Source organism: Trichinella spiralis (genome assembly GCF_000181795.1).
Source record: "Trichinella spiralis strain ISS 195 chromosome Unknown Scfld2, whole genome shotgun sequence".
NCBI classification, from domain to species: domain Eukaryota; kingdom Metazoa; phylum Nematoda; class Enoplea; order Trichinellida; family Trichinellidae; genus Trichinella; species Trichinella spiralis.
The window spans coordinates 10,589,599-10,608,949 of record NW_003526941.1 but is presented as its reverse complement, the minus strand read 5'-3'; the positions used below and the strand labels follow the sequence as shown (position 1 = coordinate 10,608,949).

Sequence of the window (19,351 nt, the reverse complement as noted above, 5' to 3'; positions counted from 1 at the left end):
ATTTGCAATTGTTGATCAAACATAAAGTATTCTCCGATGTACATATTAATGATCATTTTTTGTGTTTTTTATTTTTCTATCATTTCTCATATTATTTGCCTCTATAGTAGGTCAGCTTACATCTGCTGAGAGAAAAAAAATCATGTAGGGTAATTAATTATTTATTAATGATTTTATATTTTTAAAGATATATTCTTTTTTATTTTGCAGGTGTTTGTTTAGTTTTATGAAAATTTTTATTTTGCCACTTTTATTATTCGCTACAGGATGATTGATGTATTTTGAGAAAATTGTTTCAAATTTTCATTTTTCCTGGGATGAACTGAAATTTTCTGGAAAGCATTATTTCTGTATATATATATATTAAAAAGGTGAATCATTGTAGAATGCAATGACGTGATTGGTTTTTCTTTAGAAAACAATAAGAAGCGTTTTTGCGAAAACATTACGATGCTAGTAGAATAATTGAAATGATAATTGCAAAACATAGTTTGAAACAAGTCTTTCAAAAGCAATGTTGTAGATTTGTTGTTGTTTAGATTTATTTACTTATTATTTATGCTTTTTTGTTCTGAATCCAGAAATGCTTTTACGACATGAAGAGATATTTATTTTAACATTTTAGTTTTTGAAACAAAAAATGGATAGTTTAAGAATGAATGATCGTGATAGACAAATTTCATTCTCTTTATTCAAACGTATCGATAAGACAAATTTGCTAGATATCTATCTGTATATATATATATATATATTTATTTATTTACAAATAATTACATTTCCTTGATTAATGTGCATCGAATTGAACGGAAATTTGGTAATGGAATATATTTTATTAATTTTCGTATGTTTTTATTTCATCCATTTGTCACGCAGAGCAGAAGTTTTAATTTCGGCTGGCTTTTTCATTTGATCTAAAAATAATTTTTAAATATATACAGCTAGCTCGAACGCCAAAAGGCTTTCTCCACTGCAGTTTTTCTTTTTTCCATTGATTGACAACTGACTGTTTACTAAAATGACTGCATGTATAAAAGGGGGTGGGATGGCAAAAAAAATATGCACACACACACACATATATAAATATATATATGCATTGCATCATTTTACTTTATCTTTTTCTCCTCTATTGCATGTGAAATTTTTTTTTTCATAAGTATCATTTTGTGATCATTTCAAAAAGCATGAATAGTACTACCATTGTTTATTATTTGTTTATTTCTTTTTGTAAATATTGAAACTTTTACAAATTCAAATTCACATACAAGCTGGGAACAGCAACAACAACAACAGTTCAGATAGCATTTTTCAAAGTGTTTTTTTGTTTGTACTTTTTTCTACTCTAAGAAAGCAAAAATAAATTCGCATTTCATGCAATATTTTTATTTGGTTTTTTTTTGTTGTTGCTGTATTTTTTTGTTGAATACGATTGATTGCATTTTTATGATTATCATTTTGTTGGCTGATAATTTGAATTTTGAAATTTGCACCTACACATGGAATGTTGGTAGTAGTTTTTTGTTTTCTGTTGTTGGGATGATGTCCAATTTTTCATCAGTAGCTGATTTCAACCCTGCTGCGATGGGGGAACAGTATTGTTCGATGGAATAATTGAATAGTGAAAATGTGAAAATTAAAATTGATACGTTGCTTGTTGTTACATTTCCTGTTCAGTTATCAATTTTATCGTGTAGTGTTCATTGGCGAAATGAGATATTTGGATCAGTTTGAATATTGATTTGATAATTTTGTTTTTCATTTCATTTGTTTTACAATAAATTTTAATTAACCGTTGTGAAAATGATTATTCAAGTGAATCATTGTCTACAAAAGCCTGTCGTGGACTGTCGTTCATCTTTTGAACGGTAAGTCTCCAGGGTTCCGAATCAGAACATTCAATGAAATACCGTGTCTGTCGAGTTTGATCGACGATTCACATATGCTTTTATTATATGTTCACATTTGAAGGTACAATTTATAAATTTCCCCCCACTGAAAAGCATAACATTTTAATCAAAATTTCTTTTCAACGTTTCTCGACATGTTGATTTGTGTTTTTTCCTTCTCTGTCCCTTTTTATCATCAATTGGTAAAGTTTCAACTGCGAATTGTGAAATTGTAATTTTCATTTAATCGATGCGGCGATTCAAATGTTGTACAGTAAGATTCGGGGGATGTTTTTTCGAAAATTTTTGCATTTTCCTATTTTTTCCCTTCATCGATTGTTCAATTATAATAAATTTACCTTTATTAATATTTAGTCTGACGTTCTTTTTCCTGAAGGTTATAAAAGTATGACTATGAATAGATTTCTTTTTTACAAAATTTACGGAAATATAAATGATCACCTATGTATAAGGGGGAGGGGATATTTTTCTTCGCCAAATATATTTGCATGAAATGATTGAACAAGTTAAGCGGATAATAAAACTGCACGCGTCATCAGACAGTCTCGACGGGTGAAATGCGAATGTTTTATTGTTTTCCGAAAATATTCTCTACCTGATTTATTGTCGATTGAGAAAGACAATTTTTCATTTCTTGCTCTGTGCACTCAGTTGTGCAGGGTTCCATTCAATTTGTTGGTTAACCAAAAAAAATATGGAACTATTTTCACTCAATAGAAAACAACTTGTGTGATAAAACTTTCTTCCATTCCACTACTTTTTCATGCTTTAATAATTCGCGCTTATCCAAGTGCAATTTGAACAATTGCAAATATGCACAGACCAATTCGAATTTCTCCTCGTTGATGGTGGTTGTTCAACGTATTTGTCACATCTTTTCTTTATTTATCGCAAAAAATATTTTTATACACGTTTTTTAAAATATATTTCCGAGATAATTTTGCTTCATGCTTACAACGTGAAATATTTTTTCCAAACTTCAATTAGCTAATTGAACGTAAATGCAGTAAGTTTTTCAACTGTGGGGGAAAGATATGATGTCGGTTTTGATTTTTATTGTCTACCCTGTCAGGATTGCCTTGTAATTTATGTAGGTGCAGTGTGATTTTCGTTGTCGACAATTAAGCGGTGGAACATTGATTTTGCAACAATCTCCTGTTTTACCTTTTTCAAAAATAACCGACCCACCCATTGTAAAGAAATAAAATTACTCCTGTATATGCAAACATAATATTATTATCTGTTTTGTGAAAGTTTTATTCATTTGAATTTTATTTGAAATACAGTTTACAAAGAAAAAAAAACAAAATTTTTACTAGCTACCTGCTCCAAGCGAACTTACTACTACCGTGTACGATGGATGAATGATGCATGCAGTTGATTTTTGCTTTTTCAACTGTTGCATTGTTCAGTTGGGTTGTTGCTAGTATGTTGATGTTTGGTTGATTTTTTTTTGAAGGTGTGGAGCAGGTCTGTGAGCGATTGTTTGACCGAGCATCTTGGCAGAGTATTAGCGCAATTACGGATCCGAGACGTTGCTTTGTCACTGCTGGTGAATCGGGTAAGTCGGATGATTCATCTATTTTCTCTTTATTGTGAAGTTCATGCGTGTAATATATGAAAATTTTTTTTATCGCCGTGGTAAATAGTTTAATAAATTGCACATCTATGTGAATGTGTGTATGCAGTGTGCATGCGTGTTAGGCAGAGTTAATAGTGATGAATGTTGACCAATCAGTTTGTGTGATTTAATTACAAATGATGTGTGACTGCTTTTGTGCTCGTCTTCTTCGTCTGAATTTAATGAACTGTTATTATTATCATCAAGTTGCTTTGTGTGGTAATTTTTAATTTTGGTAACCTTCTTTGTATGGAAATTGTTTGATTTGTTTTGTGTGGAAAAGTTTGTTAGTAAATGTTTATCTATATGAACAGGAAGAAAGGTAAAAAGTTTCTATTGTATATGTATGTATGTATATATATACAAATATATATATGTATATAATAGAGAGGGGGAATTGCGTTGGCCGTGTTGTGTGTGTGTGTGTGAGAGGCAGTAGCTGTTGCGAAGGTGACCAATTGACAATGCGCTTTCTCGAATGTCTTAGTAACTAAGTAACACCGGGTTGTTTCGTTTATTGCGGTTCAATCTGCGCGCAAATCAGCCCAATCTCTCTCTCCTGGTCATCGACTGGCATTCATTTCAGAACGCGTGCCAACTGATTGGAATCCTAACGAAGATTGTTACGTTTGTCAAAGTAGCAGCTACAACAACAACAACAACAACAACAGCAACAGTCCCTCTAATAATAACACTATGCAACAACAAGAACACAAGGAACAACTACAACAGCATCACTCGGAGCAGGTTATATATTTTATTAATTTTAATTTTTACACTGTTCTTATTTATTATTTATTTTCATGTTTAGGATTTGACAGTATCACCGAATGCAACAGTTGTTGCTAATGAATTGCCAACAAATAGTAATAATAATCAACGACGTTATTCGTCTTCATCTTTGCTAAGTTTGCCAACCGAAGATCACCAGCCCATGATATCATTCGGGTTGACAGAACCAAATCGAGATGTAGAATTGAATACTACTGGTGTTGAATTTCCTTTCTTCGGTAAAATTTCTTGTTTTCATTCTACTTGATTCAAAAAGAACCAATTCATTCATTCAATGATAATTCAGGTAGTCCAAATCATGCCAACTATTTGCTTGCCCAATGGCAACGATCGTTTGCATATTCTTTTTATCCCTTGCTTCCGATATACAGCAACTGTGCCACTGGTCTGCCGCCGTACTGCTTTGCGGACAATTTGTTGAACGGTGCCGTCGCTGGTCAAAGTGTGGACAGTGGTGCGTCGTTGTTCGACTATTCCAAAGCGGAACCGTTGCATGGAAACGGTGATGAACCGTTGGATTTGACAGTCCATCCGAGACGTAACAATGCCAGCGTTGGTAAAGAGCGCGTGTCGACGGTTCCGGCTGGACGTTCATCCGCAACGTCGAGGTAAGCGAGATGTCGTGGAAATGGGTTTGGCAACGGAGTCAGTGAAGTGTTGGGGTAGGGGGAGGGGGAATCTTTGAATCAGAGCAAAATACAAGCGAGCTAACAATGCAGAGGGGCAACGTGAATCAGGAGGAGGAAGGATCAATCGAACAGGATCAACATATTCAACAGTGCATCTTCGTCGCGTCTCAATTTCGTCTATCGAATTAATCAAATGGTTCGGCGCCGCGGAGACGCCGGTCGACCGGCGCGCCGCGTATCGATCAACCGGGCCGGATTAAAGCCGGGCTTTAGCTTCAACTCTTTTCTTCCTGCGTCCATTCTTCAGCTTTACTTCACCTCCGCTTCCAATTAGGGCTTGCTAATGAAGCGCGCGTGCACATTTTTGCCAGGTGTGTAACTAACGGCAAAGCCGGCTTAATCACGCGAATTGAGTCGAACTTCTTCTTCACTATTGAAATTGTTCCTCAGTAATAACCATCCATCCATCCATCTTGACATTTTAAACATTTTATCATAATAATACAATAGGTCTCCTCATACGAATTTATTACACTTTAAAAAATATGTGTGTGTGTGTATTTTTGTAAATGACAATTATTACCTCCCATAACATGTGATTCGATAAAGAAACCATTCATATAAAAAGATAAAACCTTACTTTCTTTCATTTTACTTTTATTAAGAGAAAAATCTATTCTTTTTTTAAATCATTTTATCAGTCGGTGTCATTTTGGTTTTTTCTACATCTTGAATACAATTCTACATTTTAAAATTTACTTACCACAGTTCGGTGTTATTGTACACGATAGCAGTTTTGCCTTTGATATTTGAAATTTAAAAAACAAATCAAAAAAAAAATAATTCCATTAACAAATATTTGAAATTTTGTTTTCATGAAATCAATTTTGATTGATGAATGATAAATTTGCTGACTTCCTCTTGATTAAATTTCTGAATCATTTGATACATCTGAAGAAATGAAAAGTACATGTATAGGTTGTGAAGAGATAGGTTGGGGGGGGGGGGAGAGGGAATATGCTGAAATTTTATTCTCGAACAAAAAATAATCGGTAATAATTTATTATCATTTCTAGCAATTTTTGTATTGTGCAAAGTTGCCGGTTTGTTTTGTTTAATAATATTCCATAATTTCTGTGCTACAACTCTGCTGTTGATGTTGATGAATTAGTTGGTGGTCAACTTTTAATTGACTTAAATTTGTATTCATTGCCAGCGGTTGCCAGGCGTCAGTCAAAACTATGTCTTCTAGATCATTCGCATATTCAGCTAATTGTTTGCCGTCGCAATTTATATATTTTTCGTGGTCTGAAATTTGTGCATTTTCATTTTTTGAATTTAGTTGTAATTTTAATTTTATTCATTTATTTCTCTTTGTCGAAGAAGATTTACAACTTGTTTAAAAAATGTTGTTGTTTTCTTTCAATTTTATCTACTGATGAAAATTTATGAGAAATTTTCGTTTCTCTTCGGATGTTAGTTTTTTTTTTCTTCTTCCAAGCATCATTCAAGTGAAAGTTCAGTTTTGAAAAGATGATTGAAATTGATTGAACAATTTCCAATTAAAAAATTCCATATTTCATAAAACTGTCACGAAAACCAAGTCTACAGGCAATCATCATCTCCACTAATTCTTGTTGTGCAGTATGTTTCAAATGAGAAAAGCACCAACAGTGTTCACCTTTTCAAGCAGTTAGTTGTTTGTGAGATAATTTAAATTTTACTAACTAGAGTCGAAGAAAATAATGTCAAGAAGAGGAATATTTGCATATCAATTTGCAATTTTATGCGAAATTTGATAATCATCACACAGTGTAGACGGTTGTTGTTGTTCGATTAGAAACTCATCAAATATGAGTTGGAGATTTTGGTATTGAATAATAAAAAAAATGAAGAATAAGATCAATTTTGATTTGGTCAAAATTGAAAAAGCCTTATTTTTTTAATATTGGAGCAAAATTAAATTTAGTTTAATTGATTTTTTGAATTTGCGAAACTGTGAATGCATAATATGTTTTCTTTCTCTGTCTATCAATCTATCTACATGTGTATATACAGGAAATAGAGATGAACAATAATTGTTGTTTACAGCAGTTGGTTAAGGTTAAACTTTTCTGAAACGAACCTGTTTTTGAAGATACCGCTTGGTTATTTTTGTTTAATGTTGAATTTTTTTTTGGTATCTATTTTTTATTTTTACTTTGAACGATTCCGTGTGAAAATGGCAAACTGATTTTGTTTTTTATTTCTTTTATGATAAACGTAAAATGATTTATTCTGATTTTTTTTGGTAAAAAGTTTAGCTTCGAACAAAAAATGCTGAATAGCTTTTGTTCTTTTTTATTGTCGTTTGAATTGGCGGAAGTTCGGTTGAATTTCATTGTAAAGTGGAAAATTTTTATTACCGCTCTCTCTATTCAACACTTTTGTCAGAGATGTTATTTCGTCCATTGAACGGTGCGTAATAAATAAACCATTATATGCAAATGATAATGTGCAGCTGATGATGATGTTTGCTTGGTCTTTTTCTCTCACCATTGTATGCATTGAATGGTGAAATTCACTTTGTTCACTGTTTCTTTTTTTCTTTTTTCTATTTTTTTATTACAATTGAAAATTTCATTAAAAAAATGCTTCAGTTGTATTTGCGAAAAATTATTTCCTAAAACTTTTGCCAACTAGCTGACAACAATTGCGTTAGAATAAACACAATTCTGCCGTTCACAACAACGTAAGGAAGTAAATTTATGTTTCATATTATTGAAGTTGTGATAATAATCTGTTTAATGAAAATTTCATCCCTGTTGCACAACTTGTACGATTGTTTTGGGGGAAATGAAAACTACACGGTTGATTTTTAATTTCAATCATTCAAAGTTTTACGTATGGTGAATTATTATTTAATAATAATTGTGGTGGTGTAAAGGAAAAAGAAACAAGGAAGTTGTTGTTTTGATTCGTGAAGCTTTAATTTGCAATGTGATCGATTTCAGCGTGCAAAGAAAGTGAATGGCGTGCTTGATTTATGCCGCTAAAATATACATTATGAAAGGTGCTTTTGTATAAATTATATGAAAATATGCATAAGATCTGTGAATTGGGGTTTAGCAGACGTTCAAGATGGCTTAGTGGGAAGTAGAACAGGATGTGTGAGAATAGTAAGTTGAGATTAATGAAACAATATTTTCTCCCATTATATTAAATTCACCCATTCAGCAGTTGTTGATTTGAAATTTTGCTTCAGATTAATTAATTAATTAATTAATCAATTCGAAAGAACTGTAAGTATGATTTTGTTTGGAAATTGAATTTTGAAAATAGTTCAAATTTTAGTGGTTATTCTTCGAATTCGATGAGTATGAATGGAAATAAACGCAGTTACAGTAAGGCAGATTTGGAAGCAGCGGTGTTGGATATTCGAAGCGGAAAGCTCGGTACAAGGCGTGCTTCGGTGATTTACGGCGTTCCACGTTCTACATTGCGTAATAAAATACACAAATTGGAAGCAGCTTGCAATGTGGCTGGAGCTGGGGTTGGATCTGGAACAGGAGTTGGATTACGAGCAGAACGTCGCTCTGCAGCCAATAATAACACCAAGCAGTCTACATCTGCGACGTCACTGTGCGGTGAAGTGAGCTCTGGTCGTGGGCGACCGTTGGCCGGCAACAGTAGCGGTAAAACCAGCAAAACAACCAACTGCAAGTCGTCTTTGACGAGAACTGTCGTCTCGCCGAATCAAAGTGTCCAAGATTTGGCGCTTCAAATTTGCACCAAACAACTGACCAGTGCCTTGGAATTGCAAAATCAGACTGCAGCGATGCCTGCTGCAGCGGCCACGAATGGTCGTTTTCTGAATCCGACACTGATGACAATGCCCAGTCGATCCATGCTGCTCGGTTTAATTGGTCTAGATGCGGTTCGCAATGCCACCAGACATGCCGTGATGAAGGTATAAATTTTAATAATATTTACGATTTCCGATTGTCAACGTTGTTGTGTTCTGTATAGGCAGTGCAGGAGTTGTGCACCAATACTGACAGTCGTGCTGCTGGTAACGTTGCTGATCGTTCGTCTATTGTGGACTCGCGTCCTCAGATGACAGCCGAAGCTTCAAGTGACGGTGCCGGAAGTCGAAGTTCATCCGATGCAAATCAACTGGACGAAGCTAACGCGAAAAAGCTGCGTCGCAAACGTGGCCAATACCGAAAATACGATAAAAATGCACTGGCATTGGCCGTCCAGTCGGTACGTCGGGGTGAAATGAGCGTCCACAAAGCTGGCAGCTTTTATGGCGTACCGCATTCAACGTTGGAATACAAGGTCAAAGAGCGCAACTTGTTGAGGGCGAAGAAGCAGCAACAAGCTGAAACAGCTTCATCATCTAACAACAATAAGAAGGCGGCTGAAAATCCAACAACACCCTGTACCATTGCTCCTCGGCCAAATGCGGGTAAATGATTCGTTCATTCATTCATTTGTTTGTTTGTTTGTTTGTTTCATGAATAATTTATTCAATTTATAATAGAAACAGTTGAAAATTGTGAATTTCTAAATCTTCAATATCCAAGCAATTTGGCAATTGTTGAAAATTCATCGACACCTTTTGGGCAAACTGGGCATTTTGTTGAAGAACCCAACAAAGCAGCAGCAACTGATGAAGCAATAAATGATTGTTCAATTAAAATTGATGAACAGCAGCAACAACAACAACAACAGATTGATTCTATGGAAGTGGAAAATTCTGCACAGGTACAACAGCAACCGTTGGAACTTGTACAACAATCATCTTGGCGTAAGATGAGGCGAAAAAAATCAACGCCGAAAAAAATCACCTCTGTGGATTCATCCAGCATTGTCGATTACGCCTTTGTGCCATTGGCCACCAACTAGTTTTGACCAATCAATTCAATTGCCCAATTGTAATTAGCAAAGAAGAAGAAGAAGAAGCTGTTACAAGCTTGCACAATTCGTTGCAATTCTCGTAAGCTGCTTGTTGGATTACGCTTATGTAAAATCAAAATCAAAAAAATATATATATTATTTGCCTATTCAATTGATTTTTAAACTGATTATTTCGATTCATCCGGTTGTACATTCGCAAACTGTTTTTTTACCAGACTCCGGTCACTCGCCAATTTCATTTCATCATTATATATAAATTGCTAATTTTTAATCAAACTTTTTTTTGCACAAACAATATTTGGGTATTTTTGTCTAGTCAAAGTTTTTTCTTGCTTTATAGTGTGGATGACTGTTCAAAATTTGAAAAAAAAAACAAACAAACGCATTGTCATCACTTCAGAAATTGGACATGTCAAAATTTGAATAGAAAATCCACCATACTTTTGTTGCATCGTGTGAATTGTGTGCAATTTTTTTCGTTTCATGTTCACTTTGAAAATTTTGTACACTTCGAATTGATTTGAATAAATTCAGTTGATAAAAAGTTCAATTTTTTCATGAATACTAATATTCTATGCATACGAATGGACGGGCGTTATTTGTTTTTTGTATCTTTTCAAATTTGAAATTGTATAAAAACTTTTCAAAAAATTCACAGTCAAAAATTATACAAATAATACTTTTGTAACAATTTATTTTTAAAAAGATATTAAAGTTTATAGAAATTACAATGCAACAATTTGAATTGTGACCTACTTTTTCAGGTCTTCCTGATTTTTTAATTACTGTGTTACTTAATACTTTTCAAATTTGCCTGAAGGATAGATGCAAGTGACATTGCTGGAGGTAAGTTTTTTTCATTTGTTTGTTAACATAATGAAGCTGTAAAACTAAAAAAAATAGTCTTCTTCAGCTTATCAATAAACATAACGAATGCATTTTTTTCTGATAATTTTTCATTTACAATCAATTTATGCTTTTCAGTTTTTTCTTCATAATTTTCATTCATTGCGCAATTGTGCAATGTGTGAAATTGTATTTATTTGTCAAGAATTAGCAAAGCAGTGTAATAATTATTACTAGTTTCATATTTTAATACATATCAGCTTATTCCTAGAAATATGCGTTCATGTGAATTTATCATTTTCAGATTTATTTATACTTTGAGTATATTTTATAACAAATAGTGAACGAATGAGATAATTGTTTTTTAAATCAAATTATATGTTTTGTCTTAACGATTCAGAATGTATACTTTTATTATTTTTAAAATTTTTATATGTACAACTTTTATACATTTTAGTTTTTGGTAACGTCCGTCGATCAGTTTCGTGTTTCTGTGACGTCATCGTTTTGTGTTCATTTCAAACCGGAATGTAGAAGAAGACATTCTGTAGCAAATAATTTGAAAGGCAGGTAAATATAGTTTTGAATTATTTTTTTTGAGGTCATATGTAATATTTTGAATTTTTCTATTGTTTATCATCAAGATAGGCAGACAGGTAGTGTAGGGTGTATATCACAGTTGAACATTTGCAAATTTGTTGGTTTCAAATTAGGTTTCGGTTTTCTGGTAACAGTTTTCAGTTCAGTTTTGTCATCGTGTGCTTTTTCTGCTTGTTCAAATTGTACATTTCGATATCATTCACAGTACAGTCGATTAAAAAAATAAATATTTAATTAATAAACAGATATGCATAAAAATGAGAAAACAACAACAATAACTATATATTTCAAATTTTAAATTATAAGTGTTTGTATGAAGAGCATGCATCGCATTTTGTGAAATCGCGAATTGATTCGTCAGCAAGGTAGGCTATCACGGGTGAGGCCTGTTGAAAATGGGTTTGTTTACTTAGTGTAATAATTGAATTGCTTTCTTTCATTCATGGATAACTGCAAATTTCATCTTCACCAAAAGCGCAGTCTCTTATTCCATCACAAACTGATGTACTTTCAATGCAATTTCCCAGAAGGCAAGAGAACGAACCTTCACAGTGAACAATTTTTCTTTCTTTCTGTTTACTTGCATAGTCTAAATAGTACGTCGGTAGCATTTGTGTTGTTACAAATATTAAAATATGTACCTGTAGTATACTGTATCCATTCTGAATAATGTGACAAGTCTGTGAAAATGGTCGGAAACTTTTTTTTGAAACAATAATTCACATCTGTTGTCAGCCCAACCACTGCCCAAGTACCATTGGAATATTGAGTCAGTATAGGCGAGCCTGTTTCACCCTAAAAATGTTTGGTTGGTTATGTGGGAATAGGAAAATTTCCTTTGCTTTTTTCAGTGTTTCTTTATTTGTGCTAGCATACTTGACAAAGATATGATTTGTCTCTTTCCAGAGTGCAGAACTGATTTTCTGCAATTTTCACTCTTTCTAACTTGACTATCAAATTGCTTTTGCAAATGTCTGCATTTTTAACAGACAGTCTTGTTAGATCGGCATGTTCGGCTTTGATGGCTTTTCGTCGAAGTCTACCCATACCGATTGTATGAGTGTCTAATTTTGAAACGTCAACTTTACCGTTGCTTAAGCAGATAGGCTGTACAAATGGTGTATATTGGATATTTTTGTCCAATTGCAACAAGGCGATATCATGTTCGACATTGGGGATCGGTTTATACATGGAATGTTTGATTGCTTGTGCAACGTAGAAAAATTGGTCAAATGGACTCAGACTGGAATTTCGTTGTTGCCCAACTCGTACCCGCATTGTGAACAAGTCATTTCTAGGTGAATTGAAAATTTTAAAAAGAAAGAAATTATTCATACAAGTCGAATAATATGAGGCACTTTTCTACACAACTGGCCGATGTGAGTATCCATCGTCGTTGGTAAATAATTCCAGAACAGCGGTGCTTGCCATCTGTGTAAATACTGGCAAAGAAGGGTAAAGTCCGCATGGCGGTGCTTTGCAAAAGTGATACACTTGGACTGCTGAGTTTGTACGGATCTTGACCGCATACTTCAATTAACCAAAGCAAATTAACATTGATTAATTAAGAACGAATAAACAAGCGAATGGTACTACTTTCAGATTTGCACATCACCGCAACTGTTTGTTTGCTGGGACAGTCAGTTTGAACGAAACTGAAATAATAAGTGGAAAAATGAACAAAAAGAAAAATGAGAAATTTCATCATCATCATCTTATTATTATTATTATTATTACTCTTTTGGATTGAATGAATTCAGTTGATAAGTTGGTATTTGTTGCGTATCGTCCAATGGCACTCTGGAAATGTAATCAACAGAACTGAAATTCATTTTTATGGATATTATTCTTGTTGGCTATTTTTGCTTTTCTTAATGCACAAAAGAAAAAATACTGGAATAAGTTTCTCTTGCAGACGTGCTCAGCCAAAGCATTTAATGAATTGTTATTTTCATTTGAAGGTGCACATACGATTCCCCACGATCCTTTGCTTTGTACAAAAATTACTCCAGCATCTTGAAACACCCAGGGTTTGTTGAGATCATAACCTTCTTTTGGCATTAGAAAATCTGAAAGTGGATAAAAAAAGTTTAAAAAATTTCTTTTTAATAAAAAATAAATTGAAATTTACAGCAATGGTATTCATCATCTCCCATTGGACAATCAATATTGCCGTCGCATATTTTTGATCGGTCAAGCGCTGCTCCACCATAGCAGAGGAATGTGTCGTATTTATTTTTCAAGTTTTTTGGGATGTAACCTAAAAATTTAAACAAAATTCTGAAATAATTGATACATATATATATTTGTCTGTCTGTTTGTGTGTGGTATGGAGTAATGCGTACTGCAATTCAGCTCATCTGTTCGATCTGCACAGTCTTGAACATAATCGCATAGCTTTTCAGGATTAGATTTTCTTAAATATTCAGCACAAGCTAAATTACAATATGTATACGTATGTGCTTAGTTTATTTGAAAATATTAATTTACATACTGCAGTTGTATTCGTCGGATAGATCAGCACATTGAGCTTTACCATCGCAACGATGATTTTTGTCATAACACCAACCATCGTGACAAGTTTCTTGGTATTTTTCATTGCAAGCTGAAATATGTTCATACTTTTGATATTTTTTAATTCCATTTTTATTATATATTTGCTCATCTTACTGCAGTTTGTCTCGTCCGAAAAATCGAGACAATCATGTATACTATTACAGTACAATGACCACGGCTTGCATGCACCATCGTTGCATTGGAACTGATCTTCTCGGCATTCTGTGAAAATGGAAGCACGGTTAAAATTCAATTTTCTACAAGTTTGATTTATTAAAAAAATTATGATACTGCAATTTTCTTCATCTTCGTTACGCTCACAATCCGATACACCATCACACATCATCGATTCTGGCAAACACTTATATTCGCCAGTAGTTCTGAGGTTGCATTTTTTTCCATAGCCGGGTGGGCATTCTGAAATTGCGATGAAATACAAGTGATGAACCATTTTTGGATGAAAAAAAATGGGAAAAAAACGATTCAATGCGTACTGCCTTCACAATTTTGAAATTCGTCATCGCCGTCAAGACAATCTGTCCTGTGATTGCAGTATCTGTTTATATCCATACATTGGCCATTTTTACAACGAAACTGCTCTTTGCTGTTACATTCTGAAAAAATATTATTTTATTTGGGTGGTTTTTTTTAAATAAGTCATCTTTTCAAATGGGACAAATAAGTACCACATTGTTGTAGTTCATCTTTTCTGTTTGCACAGTTTGCTTCACCGTCGCAGACTTTTTCAAGCGGTATGCAGATTCCTGGTTCGCATTGAAATTCTTCTGGTGTGCAATCTAAATTAGAAATGGGCAGTTGGTTTAGTTGGATATTTGTTTTTTTTTGCGAAGATTTTTTTTTCCAAACCGCAGTGCAGTTCATCACTGCCGTCCTTGCAGTCGATGTAGCGATCACAAACGCGATGCTTTGCCAAACAGAAACCGTCGTCACATTTGAATTGTCCAGGTTTGCAGGCTGTATTGTAAAATTTGTGAATATTAGTTATAATTAATAATGTTGTTTAAAAAGAAAAAAAATTTTTTTTCTTTTGTCCATATTGTCGTACTGCAATTTGCCGGCTCGTCCGTTGCGTCAACGCAATCCGCTTTGCCGTTGCACCAGTCGTTGTCGAAATATTTGCACAAATATTTGTCGCAGCGAAATTGTTCAGCTTGACATTCTAAACATGGAAAAAAAATATTTTTTTTTCTTTTTCTTTTTTTGGTTGTTGTGTTGTCTTCTTTTATTTTTATTTTAATAATTTACCACAGTCGAATTCATCGCTGAAATCACCGCAATCGTTGACACCATTGCATCGGACATTTGCTGGCATGCATGCTCCGTTTTGGCAGATGAACTGTTCTCTAGGACATTCTAAACAGTTTAATTAATTATGCATGTTTTGTCCACTGTATGAATATATATTTATTTAAGTATAACCGCATTGAAGTTCGTCTGATTTGTCACCGCAATGGAATTCACCATCACACCAAAATGAAGCTGGAAAACATTGGCCAGTTTCTGTGCATTTTTTCCAATTTTCTCGACAAGCTAATGTTAAACGAAACAAAAATTTCAAATATCCGTCAACAGTGTTAAAACTAAATATATATTCACTGCAATTTTTCTCATCTTCCCATTCTCCACAGTCATTTTCGTTGTTGCATGTTTTCAACTGACTGATGCACAATCCATTGCGACAACGGAATTCGTTTGATTTGCATTCTACAATTGTTAGTTCTACTTTTGTTTCTTTTATTTATATATATATTTATTTATTTAAAAAAATGGATAACTAACCACAGTTTAACTCATCGCTGATGTCATTTGCACCGCAGTCGAGATTGCCGTCGCATCGACGAGTGGCATTTATGCAGAGTCGGGTTTGTTCACAAATGAAATTGTCTTCGTCACAAAATTGCATACAATTTGGACCATAATTTGAAATTTCATCACTGCACAGATTCTTTTCACCGATTTCTGTCATTGCCAACGACTTTGAACAAGCGGAAACAACTTCTGAACAAATGAACAGGGAAAAATTTGTCCATTTGAATTTCAGCAATAACTATTGAACAACACTATCTATATACCTTCACAAAATGGCCTACACACTGATACTATGCCGGTGTTTTCCTTGCACGGAGGTTGCAATAGCAAGCATGCGAAAATTTGCACTTGTCTGTGACATTGCTGTTTGTTCAGTATCTGTTGTTGTGGGGGGGGGTTTTTTTTGAAAAATATTTGATTATTCATATTGAACATATTGTTGTCGTTGAAAAATATGCTTACTTGGAAAAAGCTCAACGAAGCCAACACTTCGTATTTGTTTCGATAGCCCAAATGATTCGGATAGCACGTCTTCTGCCAGCCGAAATCGGTGCAGAATGGTACAAGGTCGAACAATGCTATTACGTGTGAAATGTACCTTTTTGTTCTTTAAAGCATAAATTTAAATTTCAAACACTTCCTACTTACTGATCACTGATGGGGTTGTCTGATTCGGAGTCGATGGGATTGTTGTATTTGTGTTGATCGTCGGTTCAGTGCTGTTGGATTCTGGTGTTGGAACGGGAATAATTGGCTGTTTTATTTCTGCATAATAAATATGTAAATGTGTATAAGAAGAAGAAAGAAAATTTTATTATTTTTTTTTCATAAGAATCACCTTCAACTTGTACACTTTCCACATTTATGCGTGGTATGGTTGTTTGGAATAATGTTTTCAAAAAGTCGACATTCAACTCTTCCAAAGAAGGTTCGTTGATAAATTCCAAAATGAACGTCACATTCACTCCGTTTAAATTATCTCTGCAATTAATTTAAAAAAAAGAACGAAGAACGGATGCTATTTGCAAAGAATGGAATTTCTGCTTTGCACTCACGTTCGATTCAGATGCACAACATCAACATCCACAAGATACGGATTGAGTGTTGTATTGACGAAAATTTCCCGGATATGAAAAGAAAATCATTTTGAGAAACACTTGTTTATTTATTTATTTATTTATTTACCATTTCCAAATATAGTAGGGTTGATAGTTCCAATTCCATTTTGGTCGATTCTTCCAGGCTGTTTTCTTGAATGAACGTGCACCAAAATTTTCGTTTCATATTTTCCGTCATTTGTTCTGCACTTGACGAATTTCCTGTCAAGGGATTTGGTTTTGATTTGCATAATTTTTGAAATTTATTGAAAAACAAAATACAACAAAATACCTTCACTGCTGAGAAGGGCGCTCAGAACGATCACCAAAATAAAAACTACACAAATGGAAATGATGCAACCGAATTTGTACAAGTTGCCTCTGAATCGTCGATTGTGCTCATTTTCATTGTTCAATTGAATTCTGTTTACATGTCGCTTAAATGGAAATTGGTTTATTTTGTTTTTTTTAATTTTAATAAGAGAAGTTGAAGTGTTTTACCTGTTCATGGTGTTCAAGCGAAGTAGGATGTGCTGTGAAAGAAGAGCAATTTTTTAAATTTTAATTATATATTTTCCAAAAGAAGACATATACGTATGTATATTTCAATTTAAAACCAGTTGTATTTAGCAGCACGCGATGATGAATTATATTTCGTTTTGTTTACATGTTCTTGTAATAAGTGTAGCATTTGTACAAGATAATTAATTGGCAATGCAGTGTATCAATAATATTGAATGAATTCAAAAATCTTTGCTTCATCTTAACATTCATTCAGTTGCTGAGAATTGTTTTGTCTGAGATTCATTTCAAAGCAGTGGTAATGGAAATTTCAAGACGAAGTTTAGTTTTACAGTTGAAAATTACGGGATCATGTATGAATATATATCCATTAAGACATATATCAGCAATGTATAAGATGAAAAGGAGAAAAAATGAATGTGGCTATTTTTTTTGGCAAATTTATGATTTAGATTTAATTGAAATTGATGAAATTTGAAAATGAAAAACTTTTTGAAATGACAGCAGTGTATTTTGGAACATAGATTGAATTTCACACAACAGTTTCAGCAAAATGAAAATGATAAAAATTTTTTCTGTTGATTTCTATTAATTTCAATGAAAAATGACTTACTAATTTTCATGCCTCTCGATGTTCTTCTGTCCGTTTCACCGCGTTGAGAATATTTGCCAGGCTGAAAAAAATAGCATTTACAAGCAGTTGTTTAGTGAGTCATGGCGACGTACTACACCGGCTTCCATTGTGAGGATGCCTGGATGAGGCGAAATGGAAAAACTGTACAACAACGTCAACACGTTGATCAAATGAATCAGTAGCGTTTTCTTGGATTAATAGTTTTCGACGCCGGTGTTGACAGCTCTGCATGTGGTGTACGTGTGTACAATTTACAAGGAACAGGCAGTTTGAATTTTGTTTATCTATTCGTTGAATTAGCATCATTGTAAAGGCTAGATACTGACACACGGCTGCACACAAATACAGAATGTAAATATACGCTCATCGGTAATTGTAGTAGCAGTAGATCGCTTCATCATCGTCATCTATATTTCTTCGTTCAACAGTAATGCTATTTTTGTTGTTCTCTTTTTCAATTTTTATTCAGCAATTTGTTATCATATTTCACTACAATATGTAAGTTTTTTTTATTTTTTAAATATACTATTCAGGCGATAGATTATTTACACCAAGAAATGAATCATGCAAGGGAGGAGTTTTGAGATTTTTCAATAATTGTTATTTGCAGATGAAAAATTATTGTTGATTTTGTTCGCGAATATTTAATTTGAAAATATTTGTCCTGTATATGTATATTTTTTAATTATTATTTCTTGAATGCGGTTACTTTTTCTTTCGATACAAATTGCATTTTTGGCAGCTGCAATTTCCAAACGAGATGCGCGACTATTTATTTGATTCGTCTGTTTTTCAGCAACGCATTATAACTTGATCAGGAAAGCTCATCCATCCAGTTTGTCATTTATGATGATAGTAATAATTAATATTTTTATTTTTTCACTTCAACTTCATCGCTTTGAGTTGCTATAGCCACTTTTGAGTTTTGTTCACGGGTTTAAATTTTCAAATCTAATAAAAACAACCACCACACCAAATTATTGAGTCGTGATTATAAAAATTTTTTTTCCTCCAAATCACGCAGTTTCGTGTGCTCAGTTTTCACTTTTCAACTGCTATCACTACACGTTCGTCCCTTAATTGGGAAAAAGGTTTTCTTTATTTTTGATTGTGTTTGCAGATTGATTTTTTTTACACAACAAACAAGCTTAAAATTTGATTGTTGTCTGTCACGGGGAGAGAATTGCAAATCGATGCTTTTGCATACAATGGAAAACAACTCCAACAGTCCCTGCATGCTTTCTTTTTGCAACTTTCTGACAAAGCTCACTGTTATTCATCATTTGTACAAAGTGAAATTTGTAATTTAACAAAAATTCACCGACTGTGTTATGATTGATATTGAATACATTTTGAATATTTTCAATTTACATAAATTTGTTTAATAAAGTTTTTTTTTGAGAATTTTTTAAAATACT

At 33.5% G+C, this 19,351-nt stretch overlaps 4 protein-coding genes across 4 annotated transcripts; 1 reads left to right on the top strand and 3 right to left on the bottom strand.

The window, feature by feature from the left end:
• The first annotated feature begins 1,797 nt into the window (after window positions 1–1,797).
• On the top strand, window positions 1,798–9,404 carry Tsp_07770 (putative mushroom body large-type Kenyon cell-specific protein 1). Its single transcript, XM_003381192.1, has 7 exons — window positions 1,798–1,862; window positions 2,259–2,289; window positions 3,364–3,465; window positions 4,337–4,535; window positions 4,604–4,925; window positions 8,280–8,862; window positions 8,964–9,404. The coding sequence occupies exons 1-7, from the start codon at window positions 1,798–1,800 to the stop codon at window positions 9,402–9,404; spliced, it is 1,743 nt and encodes a 580-aa protein (XP_003381240.1).
• A 2,330-nt stretch (window positions 9,405–11,734) lies between these two features.
• On the bottom strand, window positions 11,735–12,572 carry Tsp_07771 (putative trypsin). The gene is made up of 3 exons (XM_003381191.1): window positions 12,171–12,572; window positions 11,936–12,089; window positions 11,735–11,883 (listed from the first exon to the last, which is right to left on the bottom strand). Exons 1-3 carry the CDS (start codon window positions 12,570–12,572, stop codon window positions 11,735–11,737), a joined length of 705 nt encoding a protein of 234 aa, XP_003381239.1.
• A 53-nt stretch (window positions 12,573–12,625) lies between these two features.
• Window positions 12,626–16,041, bottom strand: Tsp_07772 (putative Low-density lipoprotein receptor domain class A). The gene is made up of 17 exons (XM_003381190.1): window positions 15,966–16,041; window positions 15,651–15,869; window positions 15,291–15,602; window positions 15,117–15,224; window positions 14,917–15,030; window positions 14,718–14,825; window positions 14,537–14,647; window positions 14,345–14,464; window positions 14,142–14,267; window positions 13,965–14,072; window positions 13,789–13,899; window positions 13,640–13,756; window positions 13,426–13,554; window positions 13,189–13,363; window positions 13,032–13,115; window positions 12,875–12,949; window positions 12,626–12,824 (listed from the first exon to the last, which is right to left on the bottom strand). The coding sequence occupies exons 1-17, from the start codon at window positions 16,039–16,041 to the stop codon at window positions 12,626–12,628; spliced, it is 2,292 nt and encodes a 763-aa protein (XP_003381238.1).
• Window positions 16,042–16,098: 57 nt separating this feature from the next.
• Tsp_07773 (hypothetical protein) lies at window positions 16,099–17,028 on the bottom strand. The gene is made up of 4 exons (XM_003381189.1): window positions 16,866–17,028; window positions 16,519–16,659; window positions 16,336–16,445; window positions 16,099–16,287 (listed from the first exon to the last, which is right to left on the bottom strand). Exons 1-4 carry the CDS (start codon window positions 17,026–17,028, stop codon window positions 16,099–16,101), a joined length of 603 nt encoding a protein of 200 aa, XP_003381237.1.
• Between the last annotated feature and the right edge of the window lie 2,323 nt (window positions 17,029–19,351).

Bases quoted from the DNA above. Each gene is read 5' to 3' on its own strand.
- Tsp_07770 (XM_003381192.1), top strand. From the start codon at position 1,798: ATGATTATTCAAGTGAATCATTGTCTACAAAAGCCTGTCGTGGACTGT. The intron at 1,863-2,258 runs GTAAGTCTCCAG...ATTAATATTTAG, and splicing joins TGTCGTTCATCTTTTGAACG to TCTGACGTTCTTTTTCCTGA. The intron at 4,536-4,603 runs GTAAAATTTCTT...ATGATAATTCAG, and splicing joins TGTTGAATTTCCTTTCTTCG to GTAGTCCAAATCATGCCAAC.
- Tsp_07771 (XM_003381191.1), bottom strand. From the start codon at position 12,572: ATGCGGGTACGAGTTGGGCAACAACGAAATTCCAGTCTGAGTCCATTT. The intron at 12,090-12,170 runs GTATGCTAGCAC...AAACATTTTTAG, and splicing joins ACAAATCATATCTTTGTCAA to GGTGAAACAGGCTCGCCTAT. The intron at 11,884-11,935 runs GTACATATTTTA...CGTACTATTTAG, and splicing joins ATGGATACAGTATACTACAG to ACTATGCAAGTAAACAGAAA.
- Tsp_07772 (XM_003381190.1), bottom strand. From the start codon at position 16,041: ATGTCACAGACAAGTGCAAATTTTCGCATGCTTGCTATTGCAACCTCC. The intron at 15,603-15,650 runs GTTAGTTATCCA...TATAAATAAAAG, and splicing joins CAGCGATGAGTTAAACTGTG to AAACAAAAGTAGAACTAACA. The intron at 14,073-14,141 runs GTATCATAATTT...CCATTTTCACAG, and splicing joins CGAAGATGAAGAAAATTGCA to AATGCCGAGAAGATCAGTTC.
- Tsp_07773 (XM_003381189.1), bottom strand. From the start codon at position 17,028: ATGCAAATCAAAACCAAATCCCTTGACAGGAAATTCGTCAAGTGCAGA. The intron at 16,446-16,518 runs GTGATTCTTATG...TTTATTATGCAG, and splicing joins GGAAAGTGTACAAGTTGAAG to AAATAAAACAGCCAATTATT. The intron at 16,288-16,335 runs GTGATCAGTAAG...TATGCTTTAAAG, and splicing joins CGAATCAGACAACCCCATCA to AACAAAAAGGTACATTTCAC.